General features: G+C 60.6%; 1 protein-coding gene across 1 annotated transcript in view; it reads right to left on the bottom strand.

Moving 5' to 3' along the window:
- Positions 1-23,814, bottom strand: part of PFAS (phosphoribosylformylglycinamidine synthase) — a 45,735-nt gene that overhangs the window by 9,433 nt on the left and 12,488 nt on the right. The window contains exons 8-27 of the mRNA XM_032977082.2: positions 21,885-22,013; positions 21,110-21,241; positions 20,669-20,797; positions 19,971-20,044; positions 19,684-19,843; positions 18,958-19,019; positions 17,777-17,938; positions 15,543-15,653; positions 12,031-12,162; positions 11,427-11,657; positions 9,285-9,465; positions 8,358-8,441; positions 7,233-7,388; positions 5,979-6,101; positions 5,683-5,828; positions 4,946-5,068; positions 4,094-4,181; positions 3,689-3,780; positions 3,138-3,252; positions 2,194-2,334 (exon numbers count right to left, since the gene is read on the bottom strand). Coding sequence (XP_032832973.1) covers positions 2,194-2,334; positions 3,138-3,252; positions 3,689-3,780; positions 4,094-4,181; positions 4,946-5,068; positions 5,683-5,828; positions 5,979-6,101; positions 7,233-7,388; positions 8,358-8,441; positions 9,285-9,465; positions 11,427-11,657; positions 12,031-12,162; positions 15,543-15,653; positions 17,777-17,938; positions 18,958-19,019; positions 19,684-19,843; positions 19,971-20,044; positions 20,669-20,797; positions 21,110-21,241; positions 21,885-22,013 — 2,571 coding nt within the window. The remainder of the gene's footprint in view (positions 1-2,193; positions 2,335-3,137; positions 3,253-3,688; positions 3,781-4,093; positions 4,182-4,945; positions 5,069-5,682; positions 5,829-5,978; positions 6,102-7,232; positions 7,389-8,357; positions 8,442-9,284; positions 9,466-11,426; positions 11,658-12,030; positions 12,163-15,542; positions 15,654-17,776; positions 17,939-18,957; positions 19,020-19,683; positions 19,844-19,970; positions 20,045-20,668; positions 20,798-21,109; positions 21,242-21,884; positions 22,014-23,814) is intronic.

Below are 23,814 nucleotides of genomic sequence, written 5' to 3'. Positions count from 1 at the left end.
CAAACTGTTGAGGCAAGTGCTGTCAGCGAGCCCCTATGAAGGCTGGGGTGGGTGACCACCACCACGCCCGGCCGCCTTTGTCTCCCTAGTAGCGATGTTTACACAACGCACCAGGTACTCGTTTGAGGCCGAGTCAACCTAAGGGAGGTTGCCGGACCAGGTCAGATAATCGCTATCACTGGTGTTGGTCGCGAGCCGGAATCGAACTCGGGTCGGTGGGTTAGTAGCGCAGCGCGCTAACCGTTACACTGCTGCTGCTCCCCACACACAGACGCACGCACACACGCGGACGCGAGCATGTGCGCACACGCTTGCACACGTGCACGGTAATGTCCTTCGGGCGCCACCACCATGAGGGTACCGGCGCGCGGAGCGATCGATTGATCTCGCGACGACACCAACGCAGAAATGCGGCCGGTCTCGCTGCACATCTCGGAAGCCAAGCAAGGCCTCAGCCTGCGCCGTGCTTGGATGGACCGACCACCGCCGCGAGTGTTGTAAAGGCGTGGTAATGCAAGGATAATAACGTGCCGCTCGGCGCTCTTGTGGAGACAAAACGAATCTCAGGCGCGGGGCGGAGGAACCACCGACACGAGGAACTCCGTTCCAAACAGCCGGCACCAACACTTGCCCAAGCTCTGCCATCCTCTATGTATTCAGGGGTTATTGGTCAGAAACCGGAACACCCAGTGAAAGTCCACTCGTGCGAAGGTGCAATGCTCTATCCCCGCACGGACGGGACAGGTGGAGTCCGCGTTTTGTCTACCGCCTTCTGCTCGCAAAGGTACGGCACCACCTTGCAGCCCATGGGGAAGGGAGTTCTGTAGCATCTGTGCGCAATCCGCCAACCCTCCCTGCCGCCTACAGTGCTGGATTACTGGCCACGTGCAGCAAACTTCACTGTTGGTCTCCACCCCCCCTCAATTACCAACACGCGCCGACCAGCGTGGTGAAGTATGGCCAAAATTTCGATTTAAAGCTTTCGTGACTGCAAGGATTCATCTTCTTGGTTCTTTCGGTAAAGTCACGTAGAATGAGAATAAAATAAAATAATAATAAAATAACACAATTAAATTCTCAAGACGTTTCGGCCACAACACAAGTGACCTTCATCAGGTGAAGGGACGAGACTGTCTTGAGGACAGCGCTGGAGCGAACAGGAGCGAACTTGGCTGTGTTCGCTCCAGCGCTGTCCTCCAGACAGTCTCGTCCCTTAACCTGATGAAGGCCACTTGTGTTGTGGTCGAAACGTCGTGAGAATTTTATTGTGTTATTTTATCTTATCAATTTATTATTTTATTCTCATTCTACGTGACTTTACCGAAAGAACCAAGAATATATGGCCAAAATATCACTCGTGGACCACAAGACGTTGGCAGGCTCTCATCCGGCAGTAGGTTAACAAGGCGAGGCAGCACACGCACATTCATTCACCGGGTTTCGTCTCTGTCCCGTCAGTGTGTCTGGACAATCCGCGTGGTCCCTTCATTCGAACCTCTGTCACATTTTTACGGAGACTCTGAAGATTCCCGCGTCACGCGTGTAAGAATCGATTTTTATCGACTAATTGACAAACCTGCACTAGCAGTGGAGCAAGCTGCTCAGCTGGCTACCGTGCGGGTGTGCTGTGTGCTGTGTGCACAAACATAGCACACAGGCTGTGATGCGTACTGTCTGTGTGCGTGCAGACAGACCGCACGCAGGTTTTTGGGAAGCAGTATTTGGGATCCACTGGAGCGATGCACTTTTAAATCTAGATTGAAATCTCATTTATTGAGAGCTGCTTTTTGTGTTTAGTTTGTTGTTCTACCACTGCACCTCCGATTAGCACGGCTGGCTAGGTACAGCGCGAAAGAAGTTCAACATACAAATAGTAGCGCGGTGGTTAGCCCACTGTGCTACAAACCCGACAATTCGAGTTCGAACCCTGTTCACGACCAATAAAAGTGGCAGAGTATATCTGAGCCAGTCCTGGGCCACCTGCAAAAGGCGGCCGGGTCGGTGCCGACCACTCGCCCCTCCGTGTGTGCGAGCTACGCGGGGAATATTTGTGCGTGCGCATGTGCGCGCGTGTGTGTGTGTGCGTGTGTGCCCGTGTCTGCGCGTGTGTGCGCGTGTGCGCGCGCGTGTGTGTGTGCATGTGTGCGTGCATGTGTGCGTGTGTGTGCGTGTGCGTGCATGGGGGAACCTCACCGGTACCGTCGCCCACCCAGCCCAGCAGCGCCATGAGCTGGCAGCCGTTGCAGACGCCGAGGCTGAAGGTGTCGGATCGGCGCCGGAACGCCGCGAACTGCGCGCGGGCGCTCGCGTTGAACAGCACAGACGCCGCCCAGCCTGCAGCACACGCGTTCGAGTCGCGGGCACGTGTGGAGCACGTATAGAGCACAGAGATCACGTGTGGATCACATGTATATCGCATGTAGATCGCATAGAGATCATGTGTATAGCGTTCAAGGCCAACCGTATCATCTCCACACGCTTCACAGGGGAGGAGGAAATAAATAAATCCATGGTGTTAATCTAAATGGAGTTAAATCTAAATGGTGTTAAACAAGGGTGTTTATCTAAATGGCGTTAATCTAAATGGAGTTAAATCTAAATGGTGTTAAACAAGGGTGTTTATCTAAATGGTGTTAATCTAAATGGAACTAAATCTAAATGGTGTTAATCTAAATGAGCTGGAAAACTAAAAGGGGGGTCCTCAAGCCTCAAGTAGAGGGAGGGGGAGCAGCAGCACGGAGCTCAAGCACAGCAGGAAGAGAATTCCAGACAACAGCAGCAGCCTGACCAGCCACTTTGTAGAACTATCATTTGTGGCCAGGTCGCATCTGACAAAGATGCTAATAGAGCTCAGTGGGCTTTACCTGGTGATATTTATTTTAGTGATTTGACCTTTCTTATACTTTGGATGCCTATCTTGTTTTTGTATTGTTTGTTGTTGTAACTTTCTGACCCGCCCGGACACATTTGAAAAAGAGCTTTATAGCTCATCGGATTCCTCCAGCATAAAGAAAGATTTAGATTCTCCGCGGCTGTGGGCGGCTCTCCGAGGCCTCTACTGCTGCCGGAGAGTCGCGCCGGAGAGACGCGGAGAGGTGAAGGTCACTCCGCGTCGTGACGCGGCCGGCGCGGGAGACCTCTGGCGGAGCCCAGGACGTCCGCGTAGCTGAAGCCGCCGACGAAGACGAGGCCTCGGAAGCGCTCAAGCGTCACGGCGCCCGTGCACACGTCGCTCATCGTCACGTCCCACACCTGCCTGCGGGGACACGGCCCCACACTGCCGCCAACGCCACCGCCAACGCCACCGCCAAACGGTTCAGGAGGGGTCACGTTTTGTTTCCACCGCAGAAGCGGAGCCGTGCCATTGACGTCACACGCGGCGCTCGTGGCTGTCAAAACGATACTTTACATTTTTTGAGGTAGAAATTTGCCAAAGTACGTGCAAAATTAAACCGAACGTCATTGAGTTGCCGTCCAGCCACCGGTGACCGGGCTGTCCCCGACGGGATGCCCCTTCCATCGCGGTCGGCTGGGCGGCCGCCTGCCATCGAATGCCGAACCTCGGCCGTGCCGGCTCCATGCTCCGGGCCACTGCTCGCTCTCACCTCGAGGTCGTTCTTTACCGTGGATCCGGAGTGGAGCAACCGTGGGGGCGGAGTGCTCTCTCTCGTGCCGTGCACTCCCTCACCTCAAAGCCGGCCATGTGCAGGGCGGCCGCCATCTCCCGGTCTCCGTTGCTGCCCTCCTCCCGGACCGTGGCCACGAGGGGCCGCGCCAACGCTGCAAAAGAGGGGAGGGCAACGGGCTTCTCACTTCGATGTCGTCGGCCATGGCCAATCCACTGCTGGATGAAGGCCTCAAGCCGTCATCGTCTCACGATCCCGCGACGTAATTGTCCGCCCAGCACCCGCACGCGAGCTGATGATGGTGGAGCATGACTTCCAAACAGCTGAGGTGGGCTAGACATTGATACACATGAGCACGCACGGACGCACGCACACACACACGTCGAGCATGCTGGCCAGGTTCATAACATTCCTCCTTCTTCTCGACCGATTATGGCGGCTGGATGTTTGCAAACTCGTCAGCTTACCGAGGCTCTCTGGAACGCTTGGAGAAACGCTGGGGTCGAAGGTCAGGCGGTAAGGGGGGGCGACGCGCCGCGACAGCCCCTCGCGCTCCTGGGGTCGGGGGGGGAGACACACGGTACACGCCGCCGAGGATCCCAACGGACCAAGCGATCCGATCATCGCAGAATGGGTGCTGCCTTTGAGTCACGTCCCTGTGATTACGGAGCGATCTCATGCTGCTCAAATATTATGATCGAGGAAGTCCCAACACGACCCACAGCTCTTGTCAAGGAAGTCCCAACACGACCCACAGCTCTTGTCAAGGAAGTCCCAACACGACCCACAGCTCTTGTCAAGGAAGTCCCAACACGACCCACAGCTCTTGTCAAGGAAGTCCCAACACGACCCACAGCTCTTGTCAAGGAAGTCCCAACACGACCCACAGCTCTTGTCAAGGAAGTCCCAACACGACCCACAGCTCTTGTCAAGGAAGTCCCAACACGACCCACAGCTCTTGTCAAGGAAGTCCCAACACGACCCACAGCTCTTGTCAAGGAAGTCCCAACACGACCCACAGCTCTTGTAAGTCCCAACACAGACCACGGCTCCTGTCGTGGACAACGAGTAGTAGCGGAGTCACGCTCGACGCACTGGACTTGCCATGCAGAGGCGCGGCAGTTGGAACGACGAGAACGTTCCCTTAGAAATTCCCCCGGCTCCTGGGAAACTCCCCAGACGGAGATCGGAACGCCGCAATCGGTGGGTCGCGCGCGTGGTGACGCAGAGTGCGGAAGGTACCGCCATCTCTGCGCTCTATACGACCGCGCCGGTGGGTGGGGGCGACGTGCGACACCAGCGGGCCTCCTCCTCCTCACCTGCCGCACGCAGGCCGGGTTGGCCTGCAGCTCCTCCAGGGCGAAGCCGGTGGCCTCCCAGACATCGCGCAGAGCGCCCAGTGGCTCGCTCAGCAGCTCCTCTCCCGACACGCGCACACGCACCTGCGCACCATGGGTGGGTGGGTGGTGGGGGTAAGTGGGTGAGTTGGTGAGTGGGCAAGTTGTTGAGTGGCAGAGTAAGTGAGTTGGTGGGTAAGTAGGTGAGTGAGTGGGTGAGTGAGTTGGTGGGCGAGTTGGTGGGTGAGTTGGTGGGCGAGTTGGTGGGTGAGTGAGTGAACGACTGAGTGGGTGAGCGAGTGAGTTGGTGGGTGAGTGAGTGGACCTGGCCTGGCACAGATGCCGTGGTGACGTCACCGTCACTTAGTGGCGAATGGCGGGTATTGGTAGAGTGAGAGTTGGTGAGTTGGTGGGTAAGTGAGTGGGTAAGCGAGTGGGTGGGTGAGTGGGGGAGTCAGTGGGTGCGTGGGTGGGTAAGTTTGATGAGTGCGTGAGTGGGTGGATGAGTTGGTTGGTGAGTGAGTGAGTTGGTGGGTGAGTGATTGAGCTGGTGGGTGAGTGGGTGAGTTGGGGGTGAGTTGGTGGAAGAGCGAGTGAGTAGGTGAGTGGGTGAGTGAGTGGGTGGGTGAGCGAGTGGGTGAGTTGGTGAGCGAGTTGGTGAGTGAGTTGGTGAGTGAATGGGTGAGCGAGTGGTGCGAGTTGGTGGGCGAGTGGGCGACCTGCGCCGTCTCCCCCTCTCCGACGATGCGCCCGACACGGCTGCACGCCACGCCGGCGCTGCGGTAGCGATGGCACACGGCATCAGCGAGAGCCGGAGACACCTCCAGCACCAGGCCCAGCTCTTCGGCAAAGAGCAGCTCCAGTGCTACTCACACACACGCGTACACACGTGTGCACGAGCGCACACACACATAAACGCGCACACACACGATCAGTGTGGTTAGGGTCAGGGCAGGGCCAGTGTGGTTAAGGTCAGGGCAGGGTCAGTGTGTCGAGTTGTTGGGGCTATCGCTACCGGAGGAGCCGGCTTCGCCCGGCATTTCAACATCGATGCCGCGGTTCCCAGCGAAGGCCATCTCCAGCAGACACACGAGCAGCCCGCCGTCACTCACATCGTGTCCCGCCGATATCGCGTGCTCTGCCACACGTACACACACAGACACACACACCCATACAGACACACACACGCATGCACAAATACACGTACACACGCACACACACACATGCGCGCACGTCCACACAGACACACACGCACACACAACAACCGTCAGTGACACTCACGTCACCATGGCACTTGTGCCAGGGTAGGTGCACTTTGAGACCATGTAGAGTGTGAAATGCCCACTGGCAGACCTAGGTGCCATATGTTGACTGACTGAGATGACTGGCTGATGCACCAGCTGTGCCCCCCACTGTGCCAACTTGCTGTGTTTTAGCCGCCCGGCACTCGGCTTGTTGTTGTGAGCACTCCTCTGCCCTCCATTGTTATTTGAAGGCGACTGCCTCCAACTGCCCAGGAGCATCCTTCACAAGCCTCTTCCACAGAGGCCGATGTTGACACCGCTGGTACCAATCATTGGCAAAGTCCACTCAACTCCATATCCTCTCGGACCATATCATTTCATCATTTAATCTCTTCTCCAGCCTGTGCCGCGCCCGTTTAGCCCCCTCTATCCGGCTGAACAAAAGCTGTTTGGGCATGTGGTAGCGGGGCATGCGGGCTACATGACCCAGCCAACGCAGCCTTGCCTGCCAGAGGAGCTCACCGATGGGACCTTGCCCAGATCTTTCAAGGATTTGTGAGCTCCTCAAGACAAAAATCCCTAGCATAGGCTTCACAGACTGTTGGGGCAAGTGCTGTTAGCGAGCACCTATGAAGGCTGGTACGGCGCACGAGGGGGTGGGTGGCCAAACACCACGCACGGCCGCCTTTGTCTCCCCTGAGGCGATGTTTACACACAGCTCCACGTATATTTGAGGCCGAGTTGACAAAGGGGAGGCCCAGGACTGGTTCACAAAAAACGTCACTGGTGTTGGCCGTGAGCGTGGAATCGGATTCGAGTCGCCAGGTTCGAAGCGCAGTGCGCGCTAACCGCTACTCCACTACCGCTCCCCACAAAGACACGCACACACACATACACACACAGACAGACATCAGAGTGAGGGGGGGTAGTGGGGGTGAGGGGAGCGGGGAGGGAGTGGGTGGAGGGAGCCTGGGGGGAGTAGCGGCAGCGGAGCGGGGGAGGGAATGGCTGGGAGGGCGACTCACCAACCAGCAGCTCCTGCGTGACGTTGAAGCCGGCCACCACCGTCTCCGGGCTATCCATGTCGGGGCTCGAGTCCCCGATCTGCCCGTAACACTGCGCCAGTGCGCTGCCACCCAGCCGGTGCCTGGCGGGCCCCAGGGACACGTGCAGCAGCACGCCTGCACGCGCACGCCAGCCGACACAAAGCTGTCCCACGACCGCAGGGCCATACTTCCCCACCCCCTACGGCGTCCAACCGACGCAAACGTTCAAGCAGACCGCGAGCGCTCTTGGCGTTGTGAAGAATTCCTTAAATAGCTCATTGGAATCCTCCACAATGAATATTCTGACTCTGGCTGGAGTTCCACGGCAGGCAGCCAGGACGCCAAGCCGCTGTTGCCCAACGACACCGGCACGCGTGGCCCCGCTCTCTTTTGAATGTCACGGGATCATCGACGCTCCGCCTTGGACGTCGCCCCGATACAGCTTCCCACTCATCGGCATTCCGCTGGCGTTCGCACAACGTAATGACGCGAACGACCTCTGCAGAGTCTGACTGGAGCATGCCACGGGCAATCTGCGGGGTGTTACACTGCAACCTTGCACGCGAAAAGACGTTCAGCGGCTGGGCGCCAACGTCGAGGGACGCCGCCTTCTAACGTAGGGCGTTGGAAGCAGTGCCTCATCTGTCGCTAACGAGGCCCGCTTCGGCTGACCTCCAGAAGCGCGAACGGATGTCGATCCGTCTCGTGATTCTGCAAGTAACGCGACGACGTCATCGTCCGTGGTTCTCTTCAGCCTGCGTCGCTGCCTCGCTCAGTCTCGGTCGTCTCTCTTTGAGCTCTCCTCCTCCCGCTGCATCAATCCCCCTGCTTCACTCTCCACCGCCCCCTCCTCATGTCCCCTTCTCGTTGTTTTTGGTGCAGTGTCGCCGAGCGCAGGCTCCTGTCCGGTCACCATGGCTGGAGCCTAACGACTTTGCCGTTTTCACTCCTTGATATTTTCCCACGTAATAATATTAATACTACATTACAATTTACACGACGGCCCCCGATTTCAACAAACTCCTGGACAGCTTCTGAGATCATTCCAGCGAACAATGGGGATCCTCCCCCTCCCCCCCGCACGCACGAGAGCCCAACGCGAACCTTCGCCATCCGGACTCTTGAGGTCGGGAGTTACGGTGGCCGTGATGTCAGGGCAGCCCACATAGGCCGAAATCACGAGGGCACCTGGGAGCACGCACACACGGACGAGGCAGCCAGCGCCGTTACCATCTCAGTCGCCGGGCACGGAGCGGACCCGCGGCCCAAACGCCAAGTGGCTGGCAACAAACAGCACTAACTTAAGGTGTAATAGTGAAGAGGTAATCGGTGTCCTGCATTGAGCAAGGTTACGATTGTCAGGGTTTGGGGAGACAGAGACGATGGCAGGGATCTGCAGAGTGGAGTGGTGCGAGGGAAGAAGTGAGGTAGGCTGCAGTGTGGTGAGTGGGTGTGTGTGTACGGTTGGGTGAGTGTGAGGGCGAGCGAGTTCGTTGGTGAGTGGGTGAGTGAGTGGATAAGTGGGTGAGTGGACGAGCGAAGGGGAGCGGTGGCGTAGTGGTAAGAGCGCTGTGCTATGAACCCGGCAACCCGAGTTCAATTTCCGCTTACGGCCGAAACCAGTGACGATTATCTGAACCGGTCTGGGGTCTCCCCTGGAGCGACTCAGGCTCAAATGATTACATTGTGTAAAAATCACCACTGGGGAGACAAAGGCGGCCGGGCATGGTGCTGGCCACCCACCCCCTCTTGTGCAGTGCCAGCCTTCAGAGGTGCTTGCTAACAGCACTTGTGCCAACAGTCTGCTCCCGTGGACTCCACTCATGGAACCGCAGCACGAGACACACAGCGTATGGGCAGGGGAAGGAGGCAGGGGAGGAGCAGGAGGGGGAGCAGGGGGAGGAGCAGAGGGAAAATGAGGGGGAGGGACAATGAGAGGGAGGAGGAGCAGGAGGAGGGAGAGAAGGAAGGGGAGGAGGAGCAGGAGGAAGAGCAGGAGGAGGAGAGAAGGAAGGGGAGGAGGGTGGTCACCAGGAGCCTTGACGGTGTTGGAGCCGACACGGGCGGCCATGCTGAGCGAGTCCTTGCCACCGTCCACGGCGATGCCGAGTTGGCGCATGCACGAGCACATGGCCCGGCACGCGGTCACGAGGCGCGCGCCCTCCCCGGGCAGTTTGGCGGCCCACATCCAGTTCCCGCTGCATTTCACGTCCTGCGGATCGTGCGGTCACGCAAACAATGGAGGCAACCGAATCACCGTCCCCGGGTGAGAAGGGGGCTTCGGGGCATGTCGGACGCACCGCAGACTTTAGGAAGTCTCGGGAAACGCAACGCTAGGAAGGACATCGAGTGGAAACCAGACGACGTGAACGCGCAACACGACGGCACTGCGAATGGAATCGATGTATCCCGTCGTGAAATTCGACCAAGGCGAGGGGACTCAAGAGACCCAGCATAAAAGAGTCGCATTTGCAAGGGCGACCTGGGTCACCGAAATGACAAAACCAAAACAAATAAAAGAAAGCACAGCAAAAAACAACTGTCGCACAAGGGATGGAACATATTGTACTAGTCGCAAATCAATGTCAAGTCGATTCCCCTGCAGCGCAAATCAGCTTGGTCCGATGGCCTTGAGGCTGATCAGTAGCACGGATGGCAAACCAACACCGAACGTTGCACGGAGGTTCGGGTCGACCAAAGCCGTTCTCTGGGACAGACAAACTCCCCTCCTCCACGCCGCTCAGTGGCCGATCCACCCCCACCCACCGCCCTCCTCACCTCTGTTGCGAGTTGGTTGCATACAAAAACTCACTGCCACAACTTGCTTCTAAATTTACAGATCGTATATATCATTTTCGCATTGTATAGAACTTTACATTTCTATGTTTGAGTATTAAAGTTTTGGGTACTTTGAGTGGCAGATATTTGCTCGTGTGAAAACGAGAAGAACATTTCCACAATTGGGATTTATTTGGCTCTGTGAGCCGCGATGATCGAGAAGCACTGGGCCCAGTGGTGATAGCAAAGTTGAGCAGCACTAGGCCCCAGTAGTGATAGCAAAGTTGAGCAGCACTGGGCCCCAGTAGTGATAGCAAAGTTGAGCAGCACTGGGCCCCGGTAATGATAGCAAAGTTGAGCAGCACTGGGCCCCAGTAGTGATAGCAAAGTTGAGCAGCACTGGGCCCCAGTAGTGATAGCAAAGTTGAGCAGCACTGGGCCCCAGTAGTGATAGCAAAGTTGAGCAGCACTGGGCCCCAGTAGTGATAGCAATGTTGATCAGCACTGGGCCCCAGTAGTGATAGCAAAGTTGAGCAGCACTGGGCCCCAGTAGTGATAGCAAAGTTGAGCAGCACTGGGCCCCAGTAGTGATAGCAAAGTTGAGCAGCACTGGGCCCCAGTAGTGATAGCAAAGTTGAGCAGCACTGGGCCCCAGTAGTGATAGCAAAGTTGAGTAGCACTGGGCCCCGGTAATGATAGCAAAGTTGAGCAGCACTGGGCCCCAGTAATGATAGCAAAGTTGAGCAGCACTGGGTCCCAGTAGTGATAGCAAAGTTGAGCAGCACTGGGCCCCAGTAGTGATAGCAATGTTGAGCAGCACTGGGCCCCAGTAGTGATAGCAAAGTTGAGCAGCACTGGGCCCCAGTAGTGATAGCAAAGTTGAGCAGCACTGGGCCCCAGTAGTGATAGCAAAGTTGAGCAGCACTGGGCCCCAGTAGTGATAGCAAAGTTGAGCAGCACTGGGCCCCGGTAATGATAGCAAAGTTGAGCAGCACTGGGCCCCAGTAGTGATAGCAATGTTGAGCAGCACTGGGCCCCAGTAGTGATAGCAAAGTTGAGCAGCACTGGGCCCCAGTAGTGATAGCAAAGTTGAGCAGCACTGGGCCCCAGTAGTGATAGCAAAGTTGAGCAGCACTGGGCCCCAGTAGTGAAAGCAAAGTTGAGCAGCACTGGGCCCCGGTAGTGATAGCAAAGTTGAGCAGCACTGGGCCCCAGTAGTGATAGCAAAGTTGAGCAGCACTGGGCCCCAGTAGTGATAGCAAAGTTGAGCAGCACTGGGCCCCGGTAGTGATAGCAAAGTTGAGTAGCACTGGGCCCAAGTGGTGATAGCAAAGTTGAGCAGCACTGGGCTCCGGTCGCAGAGACCCAGGCCGCGAGCAAGCGACGCCAACTTGCCCCGAGGGCGGAGACGCGGGCGAAGCACAGGTTGGTGAGGGCCTCCCCCACCGCCATGCGGGCCCCGGCAGCCGGGTCCACGAGGCCCTTGATGGGCTGCTCCCCGATGCTGGTGGCCGCACCGACGGTGCCGCACATCGAGTGGGCCACGACCGCCACGTCGGCCAGCGGCGTGTGCAGAGGCCCCACGCACTGTTGCTGGGCCACCAGGCCCGTCACCGAGCGGTCCACCTGCCGGCGCCGAGCACCACAGCCACCGGGGGGAGAAGAGGCCCAGAAAAACGAGACTACAAACCCCTCCACGGCAGCGGCCCGCCGTCTCTCACCATTCTGTCCCCGTCCCAGCCTCCGCCACGGTACACAACGCGACAGGCCAGGTCTGTGGCGGTCGTGGTTCGCATGCCCAAACGGAACACGGTGGAACAGCCCGACCACTCCACCCTGCTGTAGAGGCGGGCTTGTGAGCGGGTAAGATATGTGAACGTCTACAAAAGGTCACGGTCACAGCACGCGCACAGAGACCGCCCTGCGCGGGGTGCGGTTGATGGAGACGTGCGACGGCGCGACAATGACGATGCCGACGCCGATGACGACGACGCCGTACCTTGTTGGTGAGGTAGCGTTTGCTTGCGACCGACGGGAGGCGCAGGACTCGCTCCAGCGCCTGGCGAACGCTCAGACCATCGGGCAGACGCAGCGGCGCCAGCGCGACGTTCTCGTGCGCCATCACAAACTCCTGCGCAGCCAGGTAACACGGCGCAGGGAACTCTCACGTGACAGTCTCCCTGCTCCCCCCCCTCCCCACGTGACAGTCTCCCCCCTCCCCCCCCACGTGACAGTCTCCCTGCTCCCCCCCCTCCCCACGTGACAGTCTCCCCCCTCCCCCCCCACGTGACAGTCTCCCCACTCCCCCCCCTCCCCACGTGACAGTCTCCCCCCTCCCCCCCCCCACGTGACAGTCTCCCCCCTCCCCCCCCCCCACGTGACAGTCTCCCCCCTCCCCCCCCCCCATGTGACAGTCTCCCCCCTCCCCCCCGCCCACGTGACAGTCTCCCCCCTCCCCCCCGCCCACGTGACAGTCTCCCCCCTCCCCCCCCCCCCCACGTGACAGTCTCCCCCCTCCCCCCCCCGCCACGTGACAGTCTCCCTGCTCCCACCCCCCCCACGTGACCCTCTCCCCCCCCCCCCACGTGACAGTCTCCCCCCCCCCCCACGTGACAGTCTCCCCGCTCCCCCCCCCCCCCCACGTGACAGTCTCCCCCCTCCCCCCCCCACGTGACAGTCTCCCCCCCCCCCACGTGACAGTCTCCCCCCCCCCCCACGTGACCGTCTCCCCCCCCCCCCCACGTGACAGTCTCCCCCCCCCCCCACGTGACCGTCTCCCCCCCCCCACGTGACAGTCTCCCCCCTCCCCCCCCCACGTGACAGTCTCCCCCCTCCCCCCCCCCGCCAAGTGACAGTCTCCCTGATCCCACCCCCCCCCACGTGACCCTCCCCCCCCCCCCCCACGTGACAGTCTACCCCCCCCCCCACGTGACAGTCTCCCCGCTCCCCCCCCCCCACGTGACAGTCTCCCCCCCCCCCCCACGTGACCGTCTCCCCCCCCCCCACGTGACAGTCTCCCCCCCCCCCCACGTGACCGTCTCCCCCCCCCCCCACGTGACAGTCTCCCCCCTCCCCCCCCCACGTGACAGTCTCCCCCCTCCCCCCCCCCCACGTGACAGTCTCCCCCCTCCCCCCCCCACGTGACAGTCTCCCCCCTCCCCCCCCCCGCCAAGTGACAGTCTCCCTGATCCCACCCCCCCCCACGTGACCCTCCCCCCCCCCCCCCCACGTGACAGTCTACCCCCCCCCCACGTGACAGTCTCCCCGCTCCCCCCCCCCCACGTGACAGTCTCCCCCCCCCCCCACGTGACCGTCTCCCCCCCCCCCCACGTGACAGTCTCCCCCCCCCCCCCACGTGACCGTCTCCCCCCCCCCCCACGTGACAGTCTCCCCCCCCCACGTGACAGTCTCCCCCCTCCCCCCCCCCACGTGACAGTCTCCCCCCTCCCCCCCCCACGTGACAGTCTCCCCCCTCCCCCCCTCCCCCCCCCACGTGCCAGTCTCCCCCCTCCCCCCCCCCCCACGTGACAGTCTCCCCACTCCCCCCCCCCCACGTGACACTCTCTCTGCTCCCCCCCCCCACGTGACAGTCTCCCTGCTCCCCCCCCCCCCCACGTGACAGTCTCCCCCCTCCCCCCCCCCCACGTGACACTCTCTCTGCTCCCCCCCCCCCACGTGACCGTCTCCCCCTCCCCCCCCACGTGACAGTCTCCCCCCTCCCCCCCCCACGTGACAGTCTCCCCCCTCCCCCCCCACGTGACAGTCTCCCCCCTCCCCCCCCCCCACGTGACAGTCTCCCCCCTCCCCCCCCCCCACGTGACAGTCTCCCCCCTCCCCCACGTGACAGTCTCCCCCCTCCCCCCCCCCCCCCCCCACGTGACAGTCTCCCCCCTCCCCCCCCACGTGACAGTCTCCCCCCTCCCCCCCCCCACGTGACAGTCTCCCCCCTCGTGACAGTCTCCCCGCTCCCCCCCCCCCCTACGTGACAGTCTCCCCCCTCCCCCCCCCCCCCACGTGACAGTCTCCCCCCTCCCCCCCCCCACGTGACAGTCTCCCCCCTCCCCCCCCCACGTGACAGTCTCCCCCTCCCCCCCCCACGTGACAGTCTCCCCCCTCCCCCCCCCCCACGTGACAGTCTCCCCCCTCCCCCCCCCCACGTGACAGTCTCCCCCCTCCCCCCCACGTGACCCTCTCTCTGCTCCCCCCCCCCACGTGACAGTCTCCCCCCTCCCCCCCCCCCACGTGACAGTCTCCCCCCTCCCCCCCCCCACGTGACCGTCTCCCCCCTCCCCCCCCCACGTGACAGTCTCCCCCCTCCCCCCCCCCCACGTGACAGTCTCCCCCCTCCCCCCCCCGACAGTCTCCCCCCTCCCCCCCCCCACGTGACAGTCTCCCCCCTCCCCCCCCCCCACGTGACAGTCTCCCCCCCCCCCACGTGACAGTCTCCCCCCTCCCCCCCCCCCACGTGACAGTCTCCCCCTCCCCCCACGTGACAGTCTCCCCCCTCCCCCCCCCACGTGACAGTCTCCCCCCTCCCCCCCGTGAGTCTCCCCCCTCCCCCCCCCACGTGACAGTCTCCCCCCTCCCCCCCCCCCCACGTGACAGTCTCCCCCCTCCCCCCCCACGTGACAGTCTCCCCCCTCCCCCCCCCCACGTGACAGTCTCCCGCCTCCCCCCCGACAGTCTCCCCCCTCCCCCCACGTGACAGTCTCCCCGCTCCCCCCCCCCCCCACGTGACCGTCTCCCCGCTCCGCCCCCCCCCCACGTGACAGTCTCCCCCCTCCCCCCCCCCACGTGACAGTCTCCCCGCTCCCCCTCCCCCCCACGTGACAGTCTCCCCCCTCCCCCCCCCCCACGTGACAGTCTCCCCCCTGCCCCCCCCCACGTGACCGTCTCCCCGCTCCCCCTCCCCCCCACGTGACAGTCTTCCCCCCCCCCACGTGACACTCTTCCCCCCCTCCCCCCCCCCCCCACGTGACAGTCTCCCCCCTCCCCCCCCCCACGTGACAGTCTCCCCCCTCCCCCCCCCCCACGTGACAGTCTCCCCACTCCCCCCACGTGTGACAGTCTTCCCAGTCCCCGCTGTCATTCATTCCCACGGCTGGATGTTTGGCCAAATTTAATCAGATGAATGAAGTTCTAATTAAACGTGATAGATTTTTTTTGTGTACAGGCATTGGTTTCCAGGATGCTACAACAACACTTACTACAATTGAGAACCCAGTCTGTGGGTAGCTATGCAAGTCTATCGTTTATGTATGTCTATGCAAGTCAATAGGTTTCTACGCGAGTCTGTGGTTCTGAGTTTAGTCTGTTGTCCTGCCCCGCACCTCCAATGAGCACGGTTCGCTACGTACGGTGCGAAAGAAGTTCAACAAACATAGATATGTGAGTATGTGTCTCTGTGCGAGTCTATGGGCCTCAATGCGAGCCAGGCTAAGGCCATAAACTCACTACACCTGCGCAATCCATCGCTTGCTCGATGTTCGTTGGGCGCCTGTGGACGGGTACCTTGCGGGGCATCTTGCCGAGCACCCAGTCGAGTTGCAGGTCCACGGGGTGGGCCGCGTCCGCACCATCGGCACCGCCACCCTGCCCCGCCCGGTCCTCCACCAGCACCACCTGGAGCACGCCACCGCGGGAACGAGCACCGCTCACGAACACGAGCCACCCCCTCAGCCACCCCCTCAGCCACCCCCTCAGCCACCCCCTCAGCCACCCCCTCAGCCACCCCCTCAGCCACCCCCTCAGCCACCCCCTCAGCCACCCCCTCAGCCACCCCCTCAGCCACCCCCTCAGCCACCCCCTCAGCCACCCCCTCAGCCACCCCCTCAGCCACCCCCTCAGCCACCCCCTCAGCCACCCCCTCAGCCACCCCCTCAGCCACCCCCTCAGCCACCCCCTCAGCCACCCCCTCAGCCACCCCCTCAGCCACCCCCTCAGCCACCCCCTCAGCCACCCCCTCAGCCACCCCCTCAGCCACCCCCTCAGCCACCCCCTCAGCCACCCCCTCAGCCACCCCCTCAGCCACCCCCTCAGCCACCCCCTCAGCCACCCCCTCAGCCACCCCCTCAGCCACCCCCTCAGCCACCCCCTCAGCCACCCCCTCAGCCACCCCCTCAGCCACCCCCTCAGCCACCCCCTCAGCCACCCCCTCAGCCACCCCCTCAGCCACCCCCTCAGCCACCCCCTCAGCCACCCCCTCAGCCACCCCCTCAGCCACCCCCTCAGCCACCCCCTCAGCCACCCCCTCAGCCACCCCCTCAGCCACCCCCTCAGCCACCCCCTCAGCCACCCCCTCAGCCACCCCCTCAGCCACCCCCTCAGCCACCCCCTCAGCCACCCCCTCAGCCACCCCCTCAGCCACCCCCTCAGCCACCCCCTCAGCCACCCCCTCAGCCACCCCCTCAGCCACCCCCTCAGCCACCCCCTCAGCCACCCCCTCAGCCACCCCCTCAGCCACCCCCTCAGCCACCCCCTCAGCCACCCCCTCAGCCACCCCCTCCGCCACCCCCTCAGCCACCCCCTCCGCCACCCCCTCAGCCACCCCCTCAGCCACCCCCTCAGCCACCCCCTCAGCCACCCCCTCAGCCACCCCCTCAGCCACCCCCTCAGCCACCCCCTCAGCCACCCCCTCAGCCACCCCCTCAGCCACCCCCTCAGCCACCCACTCAGCCACCCCCTCAGCCACCCCCTCCGCCACCCACGGAGATCCCACGCACGGCTCGCACTAAAACATTGGTGGGGTGTGGCGGTCGCAGACTCCAGGATTCAGTTTTCTCCTCATCTAAAAGAGCCTCGGTGTCATTCTCGACCAGAATGTCGTTTGATCACCACGTGCAAAATACAATGAGGGCTTGCAATGATCATCTCAGGGCTCAACGATACATAGTATCTACAAGGCTCGATTATTGCAACTCGCTACTCTATGGGACGTTTGGTAAAAACATTAGCAAGGAACAGCGTGTATAATATTCTTTGGCACGTGTCGTGATGGGTACTGCAAGTTCTGACCGTGTCCGTTCGGTGATAGCCGAGCTCCATTGGCTTCCGACTGCCGGAAGCCAACGCAGCTCAGCACTCATTACACAAAAGTGCTTGCCACAAATAAAAGTACAATACCTTGCTGATTTCGTTAAGGAGTGTAAACCATCAAGCGACTCCAGTCATCCTCATAGCAGCTTTTGGCTAACGATCTAATAAAGAGGGTCACTGCATTGATCGCTTTCAGATACACTTATACAGCCGTCTGGAATGCTCTTCTTTCTGATAATAAGGAGCCAGTGGAGATATGCAATTTATGTCTAGCATGAAAACTAATTTCGTTCTAACAGTTTGTTGTGTTAAATTTTTGTCCTTCCCCTGCACCTCCAATTATCACGGTTGGCTACGTCCGGTGCGAAAGAAGTTGAACACACTCACGGGCCGCTGGCGAACGTCTACGTGGCCCGCACTGCCCCCGGCCACCTTTGTCTCCCCCTTGCTGAAGTTTACGGTGCCGCACCAGATTACCCAGTTAAGGCCGAGTCGATCTACGGGAGTCCCAGGACCGGTTCGGGCAGATGCTCGCCACTCAAGTTGGCCGTGAGCGCCGTTCCGCTCGACCGCCGCGCGCTTCGTCGCCTGGAGGCGGTCGCGCCGCCCCCGGGCTCGCCGCGCGACGGCGTCGCGAACCCCTCGCGAGAAAAAATCGAGCGGCGAAGCTCGGCCGCACAATCGCCGGCGACGAGGGGCGAGCCACGCACCCTGCCGTCGCCGGTGACCGTGCCCACGACATCCAGCGGGCAGCGCTCGCGGCGGCACAGGCGGCGCAGCGCCGGCAGCCCGCCTGGCGACACCAGCAGCGCGTTGCTCTCCTGGTACTCGGCGCCCCACAGCTCCAGCGCGCTCAGCGTCGGGTCCCCCACCTGCACAGACGTCACCAGCCGCATCACCGTGGTCACCACCATCATCATCATCATCACCATCATCATCACCGTGGTCACCACCATCATCATCACCATCATCATCACCATCATCACCACCACCATCATCATCATCATCACCACCACCACCACCGTCATCACCACCACCATCATCATCATCATCACCACCACCATCATCATCATCACCACCACCATCATCACCACCATCATCATCATCACCACCACCACCACCATCATCACCGTGGTCACCACCATCATCATCACCACCACCACCATCATCATCACCGTGGTCACCACCATCATCATCACCACCACCACCATCATCATCATCACCGTGGTCACCACCATCATCATCATCACCACCATCATCATCACCACCACCATCATCACCGTGGTCACCACCATCATCATCACCGTGGTCACCACCATCATCATCACCGTGGTCACCACCATCATCATCACCACCACCACCATCATCACCGTAGTCACCATCATCATCACCGTGGTCACCACCATCATCATCACCACCTCCATCATCATCATCATCATCACCGTGGTCACCACTATCATCATTACCGTGGTCACCACCATCATCATCACCACCACCACCACCATCATCACCTCCATCAAAGACCCCCCCAAATAGCCTTAACAGACCGTTGGGGCAAGTGTTGTTAGTGAGCATCTATGAAGGATGCCACGGCACACGAGGAGGATGGCCAGCAAAACGCCAGGCCACCTTTGTCTGCCCAGTGGCAATGTTTACACACCGCATCAGGTACTCACTTGAGGCCGAGTCGACCTAGGGGAGGCCCAGGACCAGTTCAGATAATCGTCACTGGTGTTGGCCGTGAGCGGGAATCGAACCCGGGTCGTTGGGTTCATAGCGCAGCGTGCTAACTGCAACACCACCGCTCCCCTTCACACACTGCAGTCGTAGTCGCCATGGCCATCATCACCGACACGGCCGTGCGCTGGACAGCACGGCACGGGGTTCTCACCGAGAAGTTGGACGCGTGGATCACGGCTCCGGCAGGCTCCACGAGCTCCTTGAGAACGTTTCCTGCAACGAAACCGAATCCATCTCATAAGCTGGGGGGGGATCCCTCCCATGGGGAGTTCAACTGAGCGTCACCTCGTCAGGAAAAAAAGAGGACGTTTCAGAGTGGATCTCTCGCTAGCAACAACCCGGTTCGAGCGCGACGTTGGGCCGACGTTGGCGTGCGGTTGGAACCGTTGGGCCGACAGTCCCGACGTTCCACGTTTATTCGCAGGAGTCTTCCGAGATAAAAAACCAAAAAAAGTCCCAGCATGCTTTGCACATCAAGATGACATCACAGTCCCCAATGTGCGCATTATCGGCACGGATTGCTAGCATTGCTGTTACGTTTCATCGTTTAAAACACCCCGACGTGCAAATGTTATCCGTTGGTCTGCGGCCTGCGCACCGCGTCACCAGCACGCGTCTCGACTCGTTCGTTGCGTGTGACGCCAATGGGTGGGCAAACTCAAACGCGGCGTCTCAAACTCATCAACCGCGTGACAAAGTCGGCGGCACGGCTCGGTTCCGCAGTCGAAAAACTTGTCGCCCTCCCGGGCCGCGCAGCCTCAGCACGGCCCCGGTATGGCCCGGTATGGCCCGGTTGCTTGGTGGATAACGGGCATCGCCGCCGCCGCCGGTTCACGCCACCGCGCCACCGCGTCGGGTTACCCTGCGGGCGTCTTACCGTTGCCGCCCGCACCCTGGTCGTGTATGGACAGCACCGGGTTGGCGTCGCCACCCATCTCGATGCAGCCGCGCAGGGCGCGGTTCATTCGCTGCTCCATCTCCGCGTCGCCGCGCTGCACCGCGCCCAGGTCCAACTCCGCCGAGTTGTCCCCTTGAACCTGTAAGGGCGGGCGGGGGGCACAGCAGCCAGGGTTCACAGGGGTCCGAGAGCAGCGCCGATCGCCTGTGGAGCCTCTTCCGTTCGTGCACGACGAAAACGGCGGTGGTGCCGGCTCCTGCTCTCACCTCGACGGAGGAGGCTGCCCCTCCTCCTACGCCGATCCTGTACGCCGGGCCTCCCATCTTCACCACCGCCATGCCTGCGTGACCACGGCACAGGCCCCCGTTAGGGTCGCCGGCACGCCGCCGTTCATCGAGGCACAACAATTCTCGCGAAACCGGTCTCCCCGCACTTCGCAATTGCATCGTTCCCTTGCTGCGCGTCCACGCACTTCCGGTGCAAACAGAGATCGGTTCAAAGTGAGTCAACTGCAGTTGTTGCCCGAATATAAACAAAAAAAATATAGCCTCATCGTTCATGCCAATCGCATTTCACAATCGCTGAGGAAACACAGACACCTCCGATTAGCACGATTGATACACTTAATCGTGCTACGTGCGGCGCAAAAGAAGTTCAACATACATACGTACGAGCTGCAAGGCTGCCACACGATGAGCCAGCGGCACCAACATTCGTTCTGCAGTTCTCTACATATTAAGATGTTTTCAGTCAATGGGTTATGGGAATAGCTCCTTGATCATCACCACGGTCATCAACGAGTTTGTTATTTCACGAACACCATCAGGAAATAAAACGTGGCAAACGCAAAGCCGAGTAAAGCAATGCTCAACGCTAACCACCAAATCGCGGCATTCTGCAGGCCGCCCACGAGAATCCCCGCGGTCCGATCAGCGAGGCTGCCGCCCGAGCGGGAAGGACGCACCGGGTTCTGGCGGCATCTTGCCGACGTGCCGATCCTCGATGGCTCCGATGCCGCCGCTGAACATCACCGGCTTCACCCACTCGCAACGCTCGCCGCTTGGCAGGCGCAGCCCAAAGGAACGCGCAAAGCCTGCGTGCAGCACATGCCTTGGGGTCATCGGGGGTCAGCAGGGATCACCGAGTTCACACACACCGTACCAGATAACTCATCGAGGCCGAGTCGACCTAGGGAAGGCCCTGGACCGGTTCAGATAATCGTTACTGTTGCTGGCCGTGACCAGGAATCAAACTACGGTTGCCTCAGGGTCACACATGGGGCGAGGGCCCGGTGGTGGGGGAACCCGAGCACTCGCTCCCCGTGGCCATCGCCACCATGGGGGGACCTTGGGAAGGGGGCCCTGAAAGGGGGGTCCAGGGGGGTGGGGGCCACCGACCGACCGACCTGCCAGCAGCGGCTCCCCGAACTTGTTGCCGTAGTCCGACGCCCCGTTGCTGGCCTCGACGGCGATCTCCAGCGGGGTGGCGAAGTTGCCGGGGTACCGGAACGAGGCGTCCTCCCAGGGCAGCTCGTACTCTGGCCCAGGGACCGTGTCGCTCGCTCAGCATCGCAGCCCCCCACCCCGTGGGGGTCGTGGCGCGGCCCGGCTGCTATTCACGGGGGCTCGCGGTTCTACTCCGGCCGGCCGCCCTGGTTAGCACTGCGGTCGCAATAACCACGAAACACGAGTACTGCGCGCCGAGTGCTTCGCGGTGGGAGTCAAAGATCGCGGGGCCTCGTTGGAAGCGAGTGCGGCGCTGGCACGCAAACAGCTAACGCCCGCATAGCACCACGACAACGTCGCCCTGCACCACGAGAACGGCGCCAACGCTCATGATCACACAAATAAATAAATAACCGCGCTTGGCCGTCGAACGCTCGGCACGGGCCCCGGCCGCTCGCTCGCCGACATGCGGAGCTGGGAGAGGCCGAGCGCGTCTGTATCTGGTGTCAACAAGCTGGCAGAACCAGCCCGGTAAGGGAGGCTCCGCCACGACAGGAGGATTCGAGTACGCGGAGAAACGCGCGGTTGGGAACGGGCAAACGCACGTGGAGGGGCGGCACTCACTCGCACACGCGACCACGCACCGCCATCCAAACACAACATCGGTGGTGTGCTGGAGTTGTGCATGGTTCCTGTGCAGGAGGAGGACGGCCACCGTCGCCGGGAGCGACTCACCGGGGATAAGGAGGTTGCCGAAGCAGTACCCGGCGGTGCCGGCGATGACGTGGGCGCCGCGGCCCGTGCTCTGCACATCGCGAATCCGCCCGCCCGTCCCGGTCGTGGCCCCGCTGAACGGCGCCACGCCTGGCACGGCAGCCACGGAGTCAGCGCTTTCGTCCGGCGGCCGCCCCGGTTCATGCCGCGGGGGCCTCTTACCGCGAAAACACGCGCCGCCCGCTTCGCGGCGGACGAGAACGAACCCGCGACGTCCGGTCGCAAATTCCTCACTTGGGAAGAACTACAAAGCAACGTCGCCCCATACTAGCGGCAGGACAATGCCCACTTGCAGGCCGGCGTACGTCTCGTGCCGCACAGGGGCAGCCGCCACTGGGGGGAATCCCTTGGATGTATTGCGGCAGGCAGCGGGGCGTTAAGAACGGTTCCACAAAGTGAGGCGCTCGTGGGCTCTCTGGCAAGTTCGCGAGCCCTCGCCACGCACCGGCGCCCGGACCAACGTGGCCACGTCCCCAACGGCGGCACCGCTCCACGCGAGCGCTCTACTCGGACTGCATCACCTCACCTCATCTCTTGTACAAGGCGCTTTACAGCAATTGTAAAATTGTACGTAGGATGATAGTGGTTGAGATAATAAAGAGTGGGGTTGTTATTATCAGTGGTGGTGTCCCTCAATAAAAACACACTATACAGAAAAAACTCGTTATTTTGGCATTTGATCATTTGTAATTGGGGATAATTTTGCACAGCTTCGCTTTCGGCATAGACAGCAGGAATTACTATACTCATTGGTTATTTCGGTAAAGTGTGTGATGTCCCTCTGTGTGTGATGTCCCTCTGTGTGTGATGTCCCTCTGTGTGTGATGTCCCTCTGTGTGTGATGTCCCTCTGTGTGTGATGTCCCTCTGTGTGTGATGTCCCTCTGTGTGTGATGTCCCTCTGTGTGTGATGTCCCTCTGTGTGTGATGTCCCTCTGTGTGTGATGTCCCTCTGTGTGTGATGTCCCTCTGTGTGTGATGTCCCTCTGTGTGTCATGTCCCTCTGTGTGTCATGTCCCTCTGTGTGTGATGTCCCTCTGTGTGTGATGTCCCTCTGTGTGTGATGTCCCTCTGTGTGTGATGTCCCTCTGTGTGTGATGTCCCTCTGTGTGTCATGTCCCTCTGTGTGTCATGTCCCTCTGTGTGTCATGTCCCTCTGTGTGTCATGTCTCTCTGTGTGTCATGTCTCTCTGTGTGTCATGTCCCTCTGTGTGTGAGGTCCCTCTGTGTGTCGTGTCTCTCTGTGTGTCGTATCTCTCTGTGTGTCGTATCTCTCTGTGTGTCGTGTCTCTCTGTGTGTCATGTCCCTCTGTGTGTCATGTCTCTCTGTGTGTGTGATGTCCCTCTGTGTGTGATGTCCCTCTGTGTGTGATGTCCCTCTGTGTGTGTTATGTCCCTCTGTGTGATGTCCCTCTGTGTGTGTGATGTCCCTCTGTGTGTGATGTCTCTGTGTGTGATGTCTCTGTGTGTGATGTCCCTCTGTGTGTGATGTCTCTCTGTGTGTGATATCTCTGTGTGTGATGTCCCTCTGTGTGTGATGTCTCTCTGTGTGTGATGTCCCTCTGTGTGTGATGTCTCTCTGTGTGTGATGTCCCTCTGTGTGTGATGTCCCTCTGCGTGTGATGTCCCTCTGTGTGATGTCCCTCTGTGTGTGATGTCCTTCTGTGTGTGATGTCCCTCTGTGTGTGGTGTCCCTCTGTGTGCGGTGTGCCTCTGTGTGCGATGTCTCTCTGTGTGCGATGTCTCTCTGTGTGTCATGTCTCTCTGTGTGATGTCTCTCTGTGTGTGATGTCCCTCTGTATGTGATGTCTCTCTGTGTGTGATGTCTCTCTGTGTGTGATGTCTCTCTGTGTGTCATGTCCCTCTGTGTGTCATGTCCCTGTGTGTGGTGT

This window comes from Petromyzon marinus, chromosome 61 (genome assembly GCF_048934315.1).
Source record: "Petromyzon marinus isolate PM22_M1 ecotype Great Lakes invasive population chromosome 61, UKy_Petmar_22M1.pri1.0, whole genome shotgun sequence".
In the NCBI taxonomy this organism is placed as follows: Eukaryota; Metazoa; Chordata; class Hyperoartia; order Petromyzontiformes; family Petromyzontidae; genus Petromyzon; species Petromyzon marinus.
The sequence above is the reverse complement of the archived record's forward strand: the minus strand, read 5'-3'. Positions and strand labels throughout refer to the sequence as shown.